This window comes from Alligator mississippiensis, chromosome 4 (genome assembly GCF_030867095.1).
Source record: "Alligator mississippiensis isolate rAllMis1 chromosome 4, rAllMis1, whole genome shotgun sequence".
Taxonomy (NCBI): Eukaryota; Metazoa; Chordata; order Crocodylia; family Alligatoridae; genus Alligator; species Alligator mississippiensis.
This window is the reverse complement of record NC_081827.1, coordinates 131,127,070-131,144,964: the sequence shown is the minus strand read 5'-3', so window position 1 is coordinate 131,144,964 and position 17,895 is coordinate 131,127,070. Positions and strand designations below refer to the sequence as shown.

At 41.3% G+C, this 17,895-nt stretch overlaps 1 protein-coding gene across 1 annotated transcript in view; it reads left to right on the top strand.

The window, feature by feature from the left end:
• Nucleotides 1–17,895, top strand: part of EFCAB6 (EF-hand calcium binding domain 6) — a 208,210-nt gene that overhangs the window by 157,608 nt on the left and 32,707 nt on the right. The window contains exons 15-17 of the mRNA XM_059726207.1: nucleotides 3,933–4,128; nucleotides 8,467–8,655; nucleotides 15,444–15,507. Coding sequence (XP_059582190.1) covers nucleotides 3,933–4,128; nucleotides 8,467–8,655; nucleotides 15,444–15,507 — 449 coding nt within the window. The remainder of the gene's footprint in view (nucleotides 1–3,932; nucleotides 4,129–8,466; nucleotides 8,656–15,443; nucleotides 15,508–17,895) is intronic.

Below are 17,895 nucleotides of genomic sequence, written 5' to 3'. Positions count from 1 at the left end.
GACCTCGGAAGATCGAGTCCAGCCCCCTGCCCAAAGGGCAGGAAGTCAGCTGGGGTCATAGGATCCCAGCAAGATAGCATCCAGTTTGCTCTTGAAGGTGTTCAATGTAGGCGCTTGAACCACCTCCGGTGGTAGGCTGTTCCAGACCTTGGGGGCTCGGACAGTAAAGAAAATCTTCCTTATGTCCAGCCTGAAATGGTCTTGTAGTAGTTTATGACCATTCAACCTAGTCGTCATCCCTTGGGGCGCTCTGTTGAACAAACGTTCCCCCAGATACTGGTGGTCACCCCTGATAAACTTATAGGTGGCCATCAGATCACCCCTGAGCCTGTGCTTTTCCAGGCTAAAGAACCCCAGGGCTCTCAGCCTGTCTTCGTAGGGTCTGCTTCCCTGACCTCTGATCATGCATGTGGCTCTTCTCTGGACTCTCTCAAGCTTCTCCACATCCTTTTTGAATTGTGGAGCCCAAAACTGGACGCAGTACTCCAGCTGCGGCCTCACTAAGGCCGAGTACAAGGGGAGAATGACGTCCCCGGATTTGCTTGAGAAGCATCTATGGATGCAAGCCAGCGTTCTGGTCACTTTACTAGCCGCAGCATCGCACTGCAGGCTCATGTTCATCTTGTGGTCAATGATGACCCCCAAGTCTCTTTCATCCATAGTGCTAGCCAACATAGCACTGCCGAGCCTATAAAGATGCTGCGGGTTTTTCTTCCCAAGGTGGAGAACCTTGCATTTATCAGCGTTGAACACCATCAGATTCTCGTCCGCCCACTTGCTGAGCCTGTCCAGGTCAGCCTGGATCACCCGCCTGTCTTCTGGTGTGGATGCTTTGCCCCAAAGTTTGGTGTCATCGGCGAACTTGGCCAGTCCGCTTCTGGCTCCAGTGTCCACATCATTAATGAAGATGTTGAACAGTATGGGTCCAAGGACAGAGCCTTGGGGGACCCCACTGGTCACCGGACACCACGATGAGTGACTTCCATCAATTACTACCCTCTGGGTCTGACCCCGGAGCCAATTTTCCAGCCAGTGGATCGTGGAGGACCCAAGGCAACAATTGGCTAGTTTCTCCAAGAGGAGATCATGGGAAACCAGATCGAAGGCTTTTTTGAAGTCAAGATATATGACATAAATCTCTTCTCCCTTGTCCAGGTGATAGGTCACCTGGTCGTAGGAGGAAATGAGATTGGTCAAGCAAGACCTACCCGCAACAAACCCATGCTGGCTATCCCTTAAGATGCTGACGTCGGCCAGTCCATTGAGGGTGGCCTCTTTAATAAACTTTTCTAAGATCTTCCCCGGGATAGAAGTCAGGCTGATGGGCCTATAGTTAGCCGGATCAACTTTCCTCCCTTTCTTGAAGATAGGCACCACATTGGCCTTCTTCCAATGTCAATATTAAGATTGCTAGAATTTTTTTAATCCTACCAATATGTCAATATATACATTCTGTTTTGCATATGGATATCATCAACACACATCAAGAAATAGAATCTCTTCTTTTAAGGTATAAGGGGCATGAAGAACTTACTAATAAATATATCCAGTTTTCTGTCTTATGCAAACCCAACAAGACACATTCCTCAATGTCATTGGGTTTTGTTCTCAATCTACCATCAGACCAGACTTAAAAAAAAATAACAAACTCTTTTCACAGTTCATCTTCAATTGAGTGATCAACTTTTTATGAATTGACACCCTAATAAGAATCTGCTGCTTGTTTCTTTCTCAAAGACCTCTTAATGATAAACACCTCCATTCTTTGTAATTTTGTGCAGATTATTCCTTTCTAGGTCCAAAACAGATTTCTCTAAATAATACAGAGTAGATTAGCATATGTATTTGGTTTTATTACTAAAATTTTAATGCCAACTTGGCAATTTATTTCTTTGCTGAAATGGTGTTGATTATTTCCTTTTCCACAGTGCCTCCAATAGCCAGCTTGACACTAGCAATACGTGGGAGTGATGTGCAGCTGCAAGATGCAAAATCAGGGCTCTTGAATGGATTTTCTTAGTAGCAGATATTGGGTCTGTGTTTAATTTATTTTCCAGCTTGTTTTCATAATGCTTCTTTTTTGTTTAACCGACTCTCTGTATTAATTAGACATTCTTATAACTGGATACTCTGGTGATTGGTGGCTTAGGCATTGGTCCTCAGTGATTTGCGATGAAAACAGATGACAAGGCTACATTACAGTAATTTATTCTATTACTAGGGAATATCAGACTATGGGACCACCTACTAGTAAGTCCTTGATGCTTCATGGCCTGCTTTCCCCACAATACCTGTAGCAGTGCTCAGTGATTTATCACAGCATGATTTATCACAGCACAACAAATGTACTCACTGCTCATAGAATTATCTTTAGATAGTCTTTGGGTGAGATCCTACTCTCATTTATCCCGGGTAAACCTGACTCCAGTGGAAGCCAATGGATTTCCACTTTGACTAATTTCCTAGCAAATTCTATGAACAGACTGTACTGGATGTGTACTGGGGTAAGTGACAGAAAAATTTGCTCTTTGATATTGTGACTTTTTTGTGGTTCTGAACTCCACAAGCTGACCCTTACCTGGCCCTCTGTATTAAAATTAGACATTCTTGTACCCTACAAGTCAGAACTATTCCTTTTTCTTTGTTGTAAATCTAGTAAACATTGTTTCATTTAATGGCTTTTTATCATGAAGCACTGGAAAAAGTCTCTTTAAATAATTAAGTAATTTTATCCACTCCCCTTCTAAATCTTCTCTTTTTCATTCTAAATAATGCAGTCTATCTACAAATGTAAGTCTTGTCTTAATTCTAGTTTTTTTTATGGTGAAACATCCTTGAAGTAATAGGAAGAATGCAGTTTTGTAATGAAGTCCTCTGCAAAACATCTCAAAACCCCAAGGCAAGAATGCTTTTCCCACGCTGCTTTTTGATGCAAAAATGTATCTGCTGTTTATACCTGGAGCTATCTATAAGCATGCGTGTAACCCACTGAATTTCCTCTGTGACAATGAGCAGTTCTCTTCAGTGCCTGTGATGTGCCAGATACTACTAAAAAATGTGAGAGCAGACTTCAGGGAGTTCAGGCCAGATTCTCCAGTACAATCTGGCCCTAGCCAGCCAAACACAGAATTCTCTGTTGTGGAAGGATTTCTCCAGTTCCTGTGCAAGGCACTCCAACTTTCAGACCAATGTGCAGGCTGAGGGAGAAAGAATATATGTCAGAGGCAGAGTAAGGCTGACCTCTACTATACTGTACTTTCACTTGTCTCTGACACCTTACAGAAGTGGCTTAGGTTAAAACAGCCCATCAGCTGCTTAGTTATTGCCAGTGGTGCAGTCAGGAAGCTGTAAAAGGTGCCATGGTGACCCTATGTCAGATGGACCTCAAATACCCTTCCATTACATGAAGACTTGATTTGCTTTCCTACCACTTGATGAATAGTAGGTAGTTTGTCCAGTGGCTAAAAACAGAAGACCAGGAGTCAGAACTCCTGAGTTCCATCCCTGGGAGTGACTGCCTAGATGATTTTCTTAGGATTGATTTTTGGATGTGCACAGCAGGGGAAAGTCCTGCCAAAAGCAATAGGAAACACAAGCACCTTTGAAAATCAACATAACAATCTTTCTTTCTCTCAGTTGCTTTGTCTTTAACACAGTGATAATGAAGCTTCATAGGGTATTATGAAGCTCAAGTAATTCTTCAAAAGCATTTTTAGATTCTGGGATGAAAAGACTTTTGTACAGGGCAAAGTGCAAACCATCTTTTTGTTCTTGTTTGCACAGTGTTTAATACAATGGAGTCCTGGACCCTGACTGGGGCTCCTGGACACGTGTCAGAAAGCAAATAATAATCCGTATAATTAATTAGAAGCATTAATAATGGGAAACATCTTTTAAAAATGTGGTATCTGATTCTGGTTTTTTCCCCTTAGCTTAGGAATCAGCATTCAAGACAGCAAGCTCTCTTATGTTGATTTCCTGAGAGCCTTTGATGATAGCAGAGCATCTAAATACCAGCAGAGACAAAAGCAGGCTGCACCACCTGCAAGCTGCACAATGCTCAGCTTAAAAAAGACCCTAACTAAGATCAAAGAAATAGTTACATCTTCATACGATTTGTTATACAAGGTAAGTTGTATGTGGCCAGAACATGACATTTTTTGTCTAGCTGGGTCCAGCCCAGTTGTCTTGATGTATTTTTGCTGCTCAGAAAGGGTGCCCCAAATCCCAGAGCAGTAGAAGCAGGGTTCACTATAAAAGTAGCATGTTCAGTCTTATGGGAGAAAGCATCTACCTTAGTTCTGTAGCATTAGCTCCTGGTAGTTACAGGAAGCAATAATGATAAGCCTAGAGCTCTGGGAGGGGAAAGACTGGGGAGTAAAAAAGGAAAAATGGGATCTCAAAGCCGTCCTACAGAATTAATTAGTCCTGTATGAATTGGGCTCTTCCAAATTGCCACTCACATCTTACAGCTTTCCTGAGCTGGGATTTATTACACATAGAGACAACATCATGGGGTGGTGGGTCATTATGATTTACCAGCATGAGCTAAGAAAGCTCATTTTACCATGGAGTTACACAGGCTATCCCAGAGGCAGGGTCTAATCTACTGAATAGACTTTTAGACTGGACATCTAGAAGTGTTCCATTATCAGCTCTGCTCTTGAATTTCTTGGAGGTTTTGGAAAAGACACTTACCTTCTTTGTGCCTTGGTTTCCCCATTTGGAAAATGGGGAGAATAATAATTGCCTGTCTTTAAATAGCATTTGGAGATGTCTTTGGAAGAAAAGTGTCATGCATTATTTTGTAGCCAATACTATACTCCTCAAATCTCCTGAAACCCTGAAACCAAAAGGAGACGTAGAAGTGCCCAATAGAAGCATGTTAGGATTAGTCTTAAGGATAGGGAAGAACAATCAATGAGACCTTGATGGAAGCATTCCCCTTCCATAAACAGAATCACAGGGCCAAGTGAGCTGAATGGACACTTCGGTTGTGAGAAGTGACATTCACATGTTTATAAATGATGTCAGAGGGTTAAAAAAGGTTCTGTTTCCTTGAAGGTTGTCTCCATTTTGATCTGCCCAGACCCATATTTAGTTTATGAATTACTTATTTTAGACCTTGGATGCTGCTAATTATACCATGCCACAGGAGCACTCATGCAGTAGTTGCTGTTAAGTATTTTCAACAGTGCTATGCATTATAGAATTATAGAAAATTAGGGTTGGAAGGGACTTCAGGAGGTCATCTAGTCCAACCCCAAATATAGATATAGGACTCTCAATAGCACAGCATAGCATTTATATTAAATATTACTTGTGCCCACTTGTGTTTAATTCTCTCTCACTTACTGGACAGCCAAAGTACATCTTGCAGTAAACTCAGAGTTACCTGACTAAAAAGTAGGAACGATTCTATTACTGTCTCTCAGTGTGTAAGCGCCCCCATTATAGGAATCAGATTGCCCAACAGAAACATGCAGATATCTCTTTATTCTTATAATGGGAGCACTTACACACCTGGGCACATCTATATGTGCATTTTAATGAGCACTAACCTATTTTAATGCACATTAAAGCATCACAAAAACCATGCTCTTTAGCTAATAATGCACATTAAAATAGGCTAATATGCATTTTTCTAGTACCTGACAATGGAGGTACTAGATTTAATGCACATTCTGTAAAGCACATCAATGAACGTGTAGATACCCCCACCTCCTCAGCGTGGGTAATAGACTTCTCCTACATTTTTGTGGTGTAACTCAGAACTGGTTGCAAACTGTACTTTGATTATAGGAAATAGAATCCCACACTGTCTAACTTGTCAGGAAAAAAACAGCTTTTGATCCTAGCAAAATTTTGGGGGGCAGACTCTGCTTTGTCAATGGAGATAGTAATTTGGAGGTTATGTGATACAAGAGCCCATCCTTTGATATGAAACAGCTTCTGTCTTATCTTTTAGCTGGGAAAGGCTAGAAATAGGTGTCACCTAATGATGTGGATCACCTGTGTTGCAATTTGTCATGGCACAACCAATCCACTTCATTGGGCAAAACACATCACAACTCGTCCTGTCCCAGGTGGTGTGGGAAAGGGGGTGACATGATATCCCTTCTTTCCCCGCTCAGTCAGACCCACTCCCCCATGATCAGGGCGGGGAGGGGGAAGCAAGTGGGGGGGAGAGGCAGGTCCGCCTGAGAGGGAAAGAGCTTTTCCTCACTGAGCTAGTGTCACTTCTGCAATCACAGGAGATAGGTCTGGGTGAGCAGGGAACCCCAGCTTCCACACTTACGAAGAGGCATGGGTGCCCAGGGTTGCTAGAAAGTATGAGCAGCTCACACTGCAGCTCACTACCTTTTGTTGCACCTCTGATTTTCCTTTGATGTGGTGCAACACAGTGTAATAATGTCTATTAACTTGCTATTTGTACCACTCTAAACTTTTTTATGGCGGCACAAATGAGATGTCCAGCAATGTCTGTTTCCACCCTCAAAAACCAGGACTTTGTCCAAGAAGAATCATGTCAAACACCCTTGTGTGGGAGAGTATGATAGCTTCCCTTTCCTTTCTGAGGCCTTTCACAGTTACTTAAAGAGATGTACTAAACAACCTGGTCTCAAAAACAGGAAAAGGTGAAGTTAAAAGTGGAGTTTAGTACAGTTCAGTTTACAAACCAAAAACCATCACCAAATTTTCTTTAAAAAAATCTATGCTTCAGACAAAACATAAAAAGTCTTCAAGTGAATAGTTAAGTTATATAGCTGGAACCTCTCTGCAATGTATTCATTTCCCAGTCATCTTTACCATGCCTGGGTTACACTGCCTACCCCAACCTTGACTATCCCATCATTGTGAAAAAAATATAGGTCAAGATTAAAAGAATACTGTTACATATTCAAGGGATCTATTTATAATATGAAGTGTATTGCAGAATTACTTTACCAAATAATGTCAAGTTTTCTGTATATACAATAGTTAATGTTATTAAAATATGAAGCCATTATTTATAATAATGTTCATAAAAATGTTATTCAACCTATGAAGCCATGAAGAAACATAGAACTTTGCCATAATTGTGACTGGGACTATCTTAATTTCAAAACTTGTATGACATTTAAATCAATTGTTTTTATATCTTGCATCTTATGCCTATTACAGACTAAAATAAGGCGACAGAATTAAATTGGGTTGGTGGTACTAATTGAGTGGGTGGCATAGGGAATGCCTAGCAGTTGATTGCCTCCTGATATCTTCTTTTGATACACTCAAGTTGCCTGAAATTGGCCATACCTCCTCTAGTTCTTTGCATTCTCTTAAATATCCTGTGTTGGAATGGAATCCAGGATGCAATGAAATTAATCCATTTCCTCTGGACTAAAGAGTCATTGGAAAACTCCCCCTAAACACAGGGGACAGGTACTATACCAGGTAAAGCAAGAATGCAGGTACTAAAATGAGAGGTCATGTGCTCATTTCTCATCTATGCCTTTAAGCAGAACAAGAAAACCTGAGAATGGAGGTACTTCTCAAAGCACATGTCGACACGTGCATTTATGCCATCTTAAATTTACTGTGAGGCTTCCGATTCAATTCAAAGAGATTAATGGGTCTTCTGATTTGATTCAGATTCAGAGATTCAGCCACCGAATTGGGCTGAATCTCCTCCAAATCAAATAAGTGACCGAAGCTTTGCATGGTCTAGTGTGGACTGACTTGGAACTAAACTTAGTCCCAAGTCAGTCCACACACAAAGTGTTACTGTGCAGTAACTAATTGGGTGTAAATTTGCTACCTGCATGATCCAGGTATCAAATTTACACTCAAGTCAGTTTACTGTGCACTATGGGTGTGCATGTGTGCCTGTACTGCTCAGTAATTTCGGTTACTGCGCGGTAAAGGCACACATGTAGATGTGCCCAAAATGTATTTTTGGCAGTAAAGAAAGTTAAGATAACGTCACTAGAACAGCCAGTCAGAAGTCTTCAGATGCTGCAAAATAGGTACAAACTAGTACACTCAATCAGTTCAATTTCTCCTTACTTAAGACAGACATCTCAAACATTTTTGTTCATTTCTTTTTTTGTCTGATAGATCATAGTTGCATAGTTGGGTATTTTGAAATAATTTGCTATAAAATGTCTACCTGCTTTTACCACATATTTAGCCTTTAGAAGATGTTGTCATTTAGTGAAAGATGTGTTTGTTTAATGCACATGAATATGGTATGATTTTTGTTTGATTTTATAGAAATGCTGTTTGATTTCAGAACATTTGGTAACTGTCCCATCCCAGTAGGACTTCATCAAAATGGTTCAAACTCCTTTTGTTTCTTCATATGCAAAATGCCTGTAGATCTCATTCAATTATAAACATTGGCCACTAATAAATGGCAATGCTAAAAGGAAAACGGTTTTGATATACTAAATGTTTTTACAGTGACTTCCCTCTTTATTTTCTTAGGCTTTTTCCTTGTTTGCTATGGAGGGCACTGGGTTAGTTAAAGTGCTGGAGTTCCATCAGGTACTTGACCATTTCTGTTTTAAATTATCGAACAAACAATTCAGGCACCTTTTCAAGAAGCTGAAGCTCTGTGAACCACGCACAGTAGATTGGAAAATTTTCTTGCATAATATTCGCCTCCTCTCAGAGGTAAGAAAATTTAGCAAGCTATAGGATGTTTCATTGAAAGATGAACCCAGACCCCTTCAAAATGAATGAATGAAAAGACTAGGCATGTTCAATACTCAGATGCTGGCATCTTTTTTCTGTTGGTACTCATCCTTATGAGTTCCCCCATGTAGGCAAACCCTTGGATCGACAGGAATTTGTTTGCAGCATTGTTGCCATAAGATGCTAATTTGGGATGGAATTGGATGCAACTTCCTCTGTGGAAGATCTCTTGATGTCTGTGGATGTTGAAGGTTCTATTGAGTAAGCAGTGAGTTAAGAGAAATTAATAGAAGTCTACTAAACATGGCTTTCAATGATTAGTCAAATATTTTGCTATGAACAAAAGTATTATAACATGAGTGGCAAGTATACATCTCAGAAGTTCAAATTCTGAGGGCTTATCTACCTAAGGAAGTTGACACCGATTAAAAGAGTGTATTAAGTTAAAACAGAATCAGTCTTGTTGATTATCATCTTGTGTGAAATCTCTCTTTCTAGTATATGGGCCCCTTTTTCCAAATTAGGTTAATCCACTTGCAAAGCAAATTGAGATAAGCTAGTTTAAGGACAATTTCACTCTGATTTTGTGTGTCCAGAAAAGTATTTAATGTGGTTTATCCAATCCATCTTAACAACTTATTCATATTAAACTTCCTGAATATTCTCAGCCCCGAGTAAATATAAAGGAAATTTAAATTGGTAGAAATTACAACTGTTTCTGATGTCCTCAGTGAGCATGTTGCACCAATTTAAACTTCCTCTACACTTGCTTAAGATTCACTTCAATTTAATTGTGCCTGAGTCTGGTTCCTATGGGCAGACACTTGTGACCACATGGATTCCTATTCAAGTTTCTGGCACTCCACACAAATGTGTGTCTGTCTGCACAGAACAGATTTCAGCACTGAGACTTTAGTAACGCTTCCCTGCATGTAATAATTAACAGAAGTACATGTGGTGGGTCAGTAGGGGGTGCTCCTGCATTGAGCCACCCACCTCACTGTGCCTGACCACCTTCCAGGTTCTGAGTGCCTCTCTGGGGGCGCCTCTCGTTTGGCTGACCCCCTTCCTGGACCACACCCACTAGCCTGGGGGTTCCACTGCCACTACCCAGGGCTGGGCTTGATTCTGGATCTGTGCACCCTTGGCAACACAGGCCTAGTAGCCCTCAAGGGTACTTGATTCACTTCAAGAACTTGGGATGCTTCCCTCAGTCAGAAGCACAAGTAGCGGTCTCCCTTAGTCAGCCGGACCAAGGGGACCCCCAGGCATAATCTAGACCCACTCCCAATAAGTCTCCCACACTAGGTACAAAGGAGAACTTTATTGGTTACAAAGGGTAGGGTTAGAATAGGGTACAGAGTAGAGCAATAGCAGAGAAATCCCATAAAGCAAACTCCCTTGGCTGGGTAGCCTTTGATCACGCATCTGAGTTACTGCAAGTTATATATCTCATTAGATCTCAGGTAGCTTACTCACAAGTATCATCCAGAGGCAGGTGGAAATTCCCTTTGGAGACAGACAGTTCCTTGATCATGAGTTCTGAGAGAGAGAGCAAGTTTCAGATGGTTCAGCTCTTCTCACTCTCTGAGTCTTCCTCATGGCTGCTGCCCCCTCCTCCTGGGCAGTCCTTAACTTATATAGCCCTTGTGACCTCATTTACCTGGTCCAATGGAGGCCAGGACCTGTTGGCTGTCAGCCAACCAATTTGAAATGCATCACTAGTTGCTGGGCAGACTGGCAGTTCCTAGCTCCCCAGGGAGTCCAAGCCCCTCACTGAGGTATGATACCAGTCACGTAGGCAGAGGGAGCAGGTTTCCCCCCTCCCTCAGGAATGTATCCAGCTTAGGTTACCTAAAGAGATAGGGTAAGATGTGTATCCTCTGCTGGGCCCATCCTAACCAAATTGTCACAGAGCAGAGTTTTTAGGAAGAAATAGAGGTGGCCTTCTGCCACAGTATGTAAGAAACTATGGGCTAAAGAAGTCATTATCTTGTTTTAATATACATATTCCTTCACCTTCTTCTAGTTCCTTTGTATGTCTTACTACAGATTCCTTACACAATGGTGAGTGAGTGTAAGTGAATCCAAGCAGAGGCATAACTCGGCAGGGACGTAGTAGTTAGGCATAGGACATAGACTGCCAGTGGTAGGGGTAGCTATAGTTTTTGTGTCTTTCCTAAGTTGGTGCCCAGGGTTAATGTGTCCGTCCCCTCTGCTCCCCCCTCCCCCCGTGCTTAATTTTTGCCAAAGTATAACGGAGTCTAAGGTACACTACTTTGCAGTTCATTCATGGATTTGGCCAAAAGCAAGAAAAACATTTTGTGTGTGTTAACAAAGTAGTTCTAAAAATGTAATATAACTTGCATCATATTCTTTAAAGAAGCAACTACTGGTTCATTTGAACAATAACTCTTGAAGCACAAATAAAATGAAAAAAATTCCACATGACCACCCAATGGAAAAAAAACCATATAAAAAGCCTTTCACTTTATTACTATGGCAATAATAGAATGTTGTGCAAAACAAATCCATATAGAACTATATGGTAATTAAATATTATGTCATAAAGTAGCAACTGAAAACCCAATGTGATCTTTATTAAATGTCTGTTTATATTCCAAATCAAAAAGTCTGTTAGAAATTAAATAACTGCAAGGTTTGTTTTGTTCTGAAGAGGAAAAGAGCACTTTCAATTTTAACATCAAGAACGACCCATAAAAAGCTTCAAAATGTTCGTAATGTACTGCAGACTTTATAGATTTATAGGCATGTCAGCTGCTAATAGAAGTTGTTAGATTTATGATAGTGTTTATTATAAGTGTAACTGTGACCCCAGTTTTATAAATTGGCTTGAAATATATATTTTGATTTTGATTTTTGTGAATTTAGCATTTACATTTACAGTATTGTATCTTTTACCACATCCCTTATAACAGGCAATGCCTAGTTAAATACAGATGGAGGAAAAGTAATTTTATTTATAGTTCTTTTTAAAAAGCCTGTTGATATTATTTTTCAATATTTACATTTTCCAATATATTACCAAAATGAAATTTTATCTAACATTATGACGTAGATTTACAAGTGTGATCTATTGTGATCTATGCAGATATAGGTTTAATAATAATCGATTTCTGTTTACTTCATGTTATGCCTGTGTAACATTGGATTTCAATGGAGTGATGCCAGTATAAATCCTCTTATAGAAAAGAGGTTGATCAGTCCCAACAGATGTGTTGTTTTTAAAGCAGTATATGTGTATGTTATTGTAACAGTCCTTTGGCAAGTTTTAAAGTAAGTTAAGTTTGATAGCCAAGTTTTTATTCTATTGTATCTTGATCCTCAAGAGGCTCTCTCACCAACTGCTTTTGTACTCATTGTTTCAAGATGCTGAGCATTTTCCTTCCAGGGAAAAGGAGGATACCCAGTATCTTATAGGAGCTGCTCAGGTCTCTGTACAGAAGTTTGGTTGTTGTTTTTTTTAACTCAGTGAATTAAGCCTTTTCTGTGCCACACGTGGATTAGACAGGATACGTCCATCAGTCAAAATCCAAATCAGGCCAAAAGGGGAAATTAAAAAAATAAAAAAGCACCAGATCCATAAAATGGTCTCTGCCATTTTGAGTTCAAACTAAAATTCCCTTCCTTTGTAATGTCGTCCCATCCTGGGGTCAGCATTCATCCCTAGATGAACATGCAATCAACAGAGGAGACTAGATATTAAAATATTCACTTCATCCAAATAAGCAGCAATTTTGACTTGTAAAGTATGTAGTTAAATTAATGACCTACGCAGCTCTTTTAGGCACATTATGGAACATGATCATTATGTTATACAACTTGATCACTGAAGTATATTAAAAAGTAACAAGTAAAATATTCAGCTTGATCATTAAAGTATGGAAAATTTACTGAACTAGTAAAGTCTGAGTCGGGGATGACTTTTGTCTTGAATGGCACCTCATAAATAAAACCCTAAACCACAAAGGCAAAAATTCACAAAACCCAAAGCCATACAGTTTTAAGATGTATTTTATGCTTTGAAAACAGCTGAATAAGGGGAAGAAAGAAAATCTTGAGGAATTTCTAAATGTTTTAGTTTTCATGAGTCTTTTGATGGCTTTGGCAGAGGCTAATCAGCTTTATGTTCTGATTAATTATACGTAGTATACACTGCTGCTTCTGTAGGACTCACTTGATAGGGACAATTGAGAGGTCAGCTGAATCTCAGTTTTCTGGAGAGGTGCACTTTCAAACAACAGATCATGTAGCTGCATCTTAGAATATGCTTCATCACCCTTTTGGATTAGCCTGTCATGCTCATCAATAAGACCTGGGTAGACCTCTTCCACATAAAATAAAGAGCCTAGTGCACTACTCAGAATTTTCCTGCTGGAAACTGCATCTAGGGATCAGACCTAGAAATAGTAAAGTATTCAAAGATCTACTGAACTAGGAAAGGAGGCTCTTTGATTTGGGATGGGTGGGAAAGGTTAAAATAACTATTAAAACAGCTACCAGATCCAGAAAATATACTTTTCACTTGAGCATCAATACCAGATTAATAGAAAAAGGAGAGGAAAAAAACTTAAGGAACAGGAGTTATGCATGGGTGGGTCCAACTCTGTGCTCATTATCTTGGCTTCATTGAGAGTTGAGGATACTCAGTGACTTGGTAGAAAACTCTCTATATCTTTAACACCTAGGTCAAGCAGTGAATAGAAGATGCCAAAATGAATGTGGGGGAGGAAAAGAAAGGGAACACTGCTCAGGCTTATTGATGGACGTAAATTTAACTGGCAGGGGATTTGTTGACATGTGAAGAAGGGGTGAAGCTAACAATTGACTTAGTAGAGCTTGTGAAAAAACAGATAACTTCCACTCCAAAGAACTCACTGGTGCACAAGATTGGATTCGCTCTTGCTTGCTCTGTTTCAGAGTCACCTCAGGGAGCTGCTTGTTTGGGACCCCTGCAGGCTTGTCCCATCTCTGAGTGTGCCACTTGGAACCAGACCATGCATTGCTTTGACAGCAGAAGGGAAGTCCTGACTATCCATTTTCATTCCCAGCCCTCCTGGTTGTTAAGGAACTAGCTAGACAGATATAGTTAGCCATGTTAGTCTGAAGTCAAGTTGAAGGAAGGAGAGATATGTACCTTATAGACTAACAACATCCTTTTCCAGGAGGAGTTGTAGATCATTAATAGTATGTCTGAGGTGTTCAAGCCAGGGACTGTAGGTAACAACCAGAGGGACTCTGTTGTCCTTGTCCCAGAGTTGGTATTGTAGCAGGTTGGAGCTGGGTCTGAGTCTGGATTTGTTGATTTGAGTGGCTGTAGCTTTGGGATTGTATTGTAATTTTAGGAATCCCTGCTCCAGATCCTTAATGTGGGTAATTAAGTTAGCTGTGGTGCTCAGTTGGTTTCCAATAAAATGTGGTGGTGCCATTTCAAACCTGTGCTGTAGTGTCTAAGAAATGAAGTTGCTGAGTGGAGTATTCCAGCGTTAGTTTGAAGGAATGACCTGGAAGATGGGATGGAGTGCTCCCTCGGTAAGTTTGCAGATGACACCAAGCTGAAGAAGTAGTAGATGCACAGGAGGGTAGGGCTAGATTCAGAGAGACCTCAACAGTTTGGAGGATTAAACCAAAAGAAATCTCATGAGGTTCAATAAGGACAAATGCAAAATCCTGCACTTAGGGCAGAGTAGTCCTATGAACTGGTACAGGCTGGAGACCAACTGGCTATTCAGCAGCTCTGCAGAAAAGGACCTGGAGGTTACAATGGATTATAAGCTGAATAATGAGCCTACAGTTTGCCTTTGCTGTGAAGAAAACTAACAGCATAGTGGGTTGCATTAATAGGAGCATTGCCAGCAGATTGAGGGAAGTGATTATTCGCCTCTGTTTGGCACTGGTGAAGCCACGTGTGGAGTACGGCATCCAGCTTTGGGCCCTCTGCTACCAAAAGGATGTGGACAAATTGAAAAGAGTTCAGCAGAGGACAGCAAAAATGGTTAGAGGGCCAGGGCACATGACTTATGAGAAGAAGCTGGGGGACCTGGGCTGCTTTGGTCTGGAGAAGAGAAGACTAAGAGGGGATTTAATAACAGCCTTCAACTACCTGAAGGGTGGTTACAAAGAGCTAGACTGTTGTCAGTAGTGTCAGATGACAGAACAAGGAGCAATGGTCTCAAGTTGCAGCAAGGGAAGTTTAGGTTAGATATTAGGAAAAACTTTCTCACTAGCAGGGTAGTAAAGCACTGGAACAGGTTACCCAGAGAGGTTGTGGAATCTCCATCCTTGGAGGTTTTTAAGACCTGGCTTGACAAAGCCTTGGTTGGGATGATCTAGTTGGAGATAGTCATGCTTTGAGCAGGGGTTTGGACTAGATGACATCCTGAGGCCCCTTCCAACCCTCATTTTCTATTATTCTATGATGTGTGGAAGTCATTAAAGTTCTCATGAAATATCTCTCGCAATTCCTTCCCATGTGTCCATACAATGAAGGTGTTGTTAATGTACCTTAGGTAGATCATGGGGATAAGAGGGCAGCTGCAGAGGAAACAAATTTCAATGTGTCATAAATACATTGATATACTGAGGAGCCACATGTGTCAATGACAGTGACACTTGTTTATATGTATAGGAAATCCCCACACCTGAAATAGTTATGTGTGAGGACAAAGAAGGAGAGTGTAATGGAAACAGAAGCAATTTTCTTGTTAGAGATAATGTTTTTTACACCTTGTAATCTGTCTTCATAGGGAGTACGAGTTGATGTACAGAGATATGACATCCATCGTGTTAGCTGGAAACTTGTCAATGGAGGCCAGTTTCTTTAAGAAATCTATGGTGTCTTTCAAATAGCTGGCAGCTCCAGTTACATATGGGAACAGGATAGAGTCCATTTATCTAATTCACTGTTTAGGTTCTCAGAGGGACTTTATCTCTTGTTGAGGAAAAGAAATTCAACCCAAATTTCCAAGCAGCAAAACAGACAGCTCCTCAAAGTGTTATTGGGTAAAGGCTACCAAATCAGTTTGCCCCCTTAAAGGAGTCCCTAATACAGCTGCACAGCCCTGAGTTCTTCAATGTTGTTCCCTTTACAATCTGTCCAACTACAGAAACCGACAACTCCTCTTCTGGTCCCTATCTTCAGAATCTACCCTTCAGACAACATTCTCCTTGTCCATCCTTGCATACATTCTGGATGCACAGTTTATTTTGTGGCATGTTTATTTCTTTCTCTTTCCTGGAGGTGTTACCTGCAACCTCCATGTTTGCTGAAGTGTCAAAGCTGTTCACATCTCAGTAGATGGCTGTGTCTTCTGTCATGTAGACCAGCAACTTATATCAATATGAACACATTTAAAATGGAAGTATTACAGTGTGCATAACCTCATAGTGCATCCTCCTTTGACCCCATAAATTTGGCACTCTTGGTTTGCACTCTTGGTTATCCCAAATTTAGCAGAAGAGGTAAAGGCTACCATGCTGTTTATTTTATTGTCAGGTGATTAGGGCACACTCCTGGAAAGTGGGAAAAGTCATTTTGACCCCTGTCAGGCTGAGAAAGGACTTCAAGAAAAGCTCTCCCACTTTGAAGAATATTGTTCTAACCACAAGAGCCATTGGGCAAAAGATCAAGACTGCTTCTGCCACCACCAGCAGGTATGGTTGAGAGTTACTGTGTGGTACTGGGTTTATGCCATCTTTGTAAATCAGGCACTAGGTATTCTCAGTGAACACTTACCATATCATGGACTTTGGTGTAGTTTAGGCATCTGCCAGCTCTGATCTGAATCACAACAGAGCTTAGGAAGGAGGTGCCTATGTGCTTGATACAAATCACTTCTGAACATGTACACCAACTTAAGTTGAGATGCCTAGAGAATTTTTCAAGCCAAAATGGAAGCACTGAATATGCACATAGGTGATTGTGTAGCTGTTGGAGTGGGGTCAATCTAGATCACACTTTGTGACTTAGATGCCTAAAATTCTGGCTAGGTTCTACTTCAGCACCTATAAAAATGATTTGAACTGGGCCCCAGGGAGGCAGTTATGACCTAATGGGTGAGCGGCAGTGAAAAAGATCAGCAGCAGCTCTATCAACACATTTACATTCAGACAACAGCCTGCCATGCTTTGCATAACTAGGTTTGGAAAACAACTCATCTCCCAGAACATCTTGGACCAATAGTATGCTGATACAGAGGAGTGGACAGAGTCCCTGGAGCTCTCTGCTGGGTTTTTGGAAATGTACAATAGAGTATACATCACAAAGTCAGTGCACAGTGGTGGCTGCATGCCTGTCTCTGGCAACAGTTACTGCCTCAGTCAGTTGTGAGCAAATTTCTACACAGATGCAGGCTCTCCTGACAAAGGCCACATGGTCTAGGCCTGTACAAATTTAGAAAGTGGAAGGATTTAAACTGCTGTAACACCATTTGAATCAAGAAATGGTGACCACATAGTTATTCACTTCTAACTGTCAGGAGCAGAGAGAGAGAATTACCTGTTTGACCCAACAATAGCTGCCAATGAATAACTGAAACTTGAACAATTGAAGATGAACGAGAACCAACCCCATTTGATACCTTCTTCTCCGCAGTATGTAAGATGGGGAAGATTGGTTCTGTACCTTGAGGCTGTAGCCTTGCTTAGAATCAGAGATGTGGCTCATTCATTCCTCGACTGGAGGAACTCTACCCTCCATCCTCCCATGGGGGTGCTCTGGAGACTCCTACCAGCTTCTGTGCCACAGTACGCTGGACTGAGACTGCATCTATCTCCTCGTACAAGCTGCTGCAAAAAGTAGCTTAATTACCTGCTCCCTTGCTGTTCCCAGGCATAGCCACAACTTTTCCAGAAAAGGAGCCAGATGATGCAAAGTGGGCAGTAATGGCACACTTAAAAAATCAAGTGCTGAGGGGCTGGCCCAGTGTGGTGTGGCGATAAGCAGCCACATAGCTTGCAGGGTCCATGAGAACTACTAAGTCAGCAAGGACCAGAGGATAGTGGTCCCTGGCTCCCTTCATTGTTCAGTGAGAATAAAAAATGGCCCATCTTTCATCCAGCAGTCTCAGGGACATGTGGGGAGTGGATTGCAGCTCTGTACCGGGCCCTGGCCCTGCACTGTCACTGCCCCACGATTCCAGCCCCAGTCCTGGCCTTGACCCTGGCCCTTCCTGCTCCTGGGTGCCACTCCCTACCTGC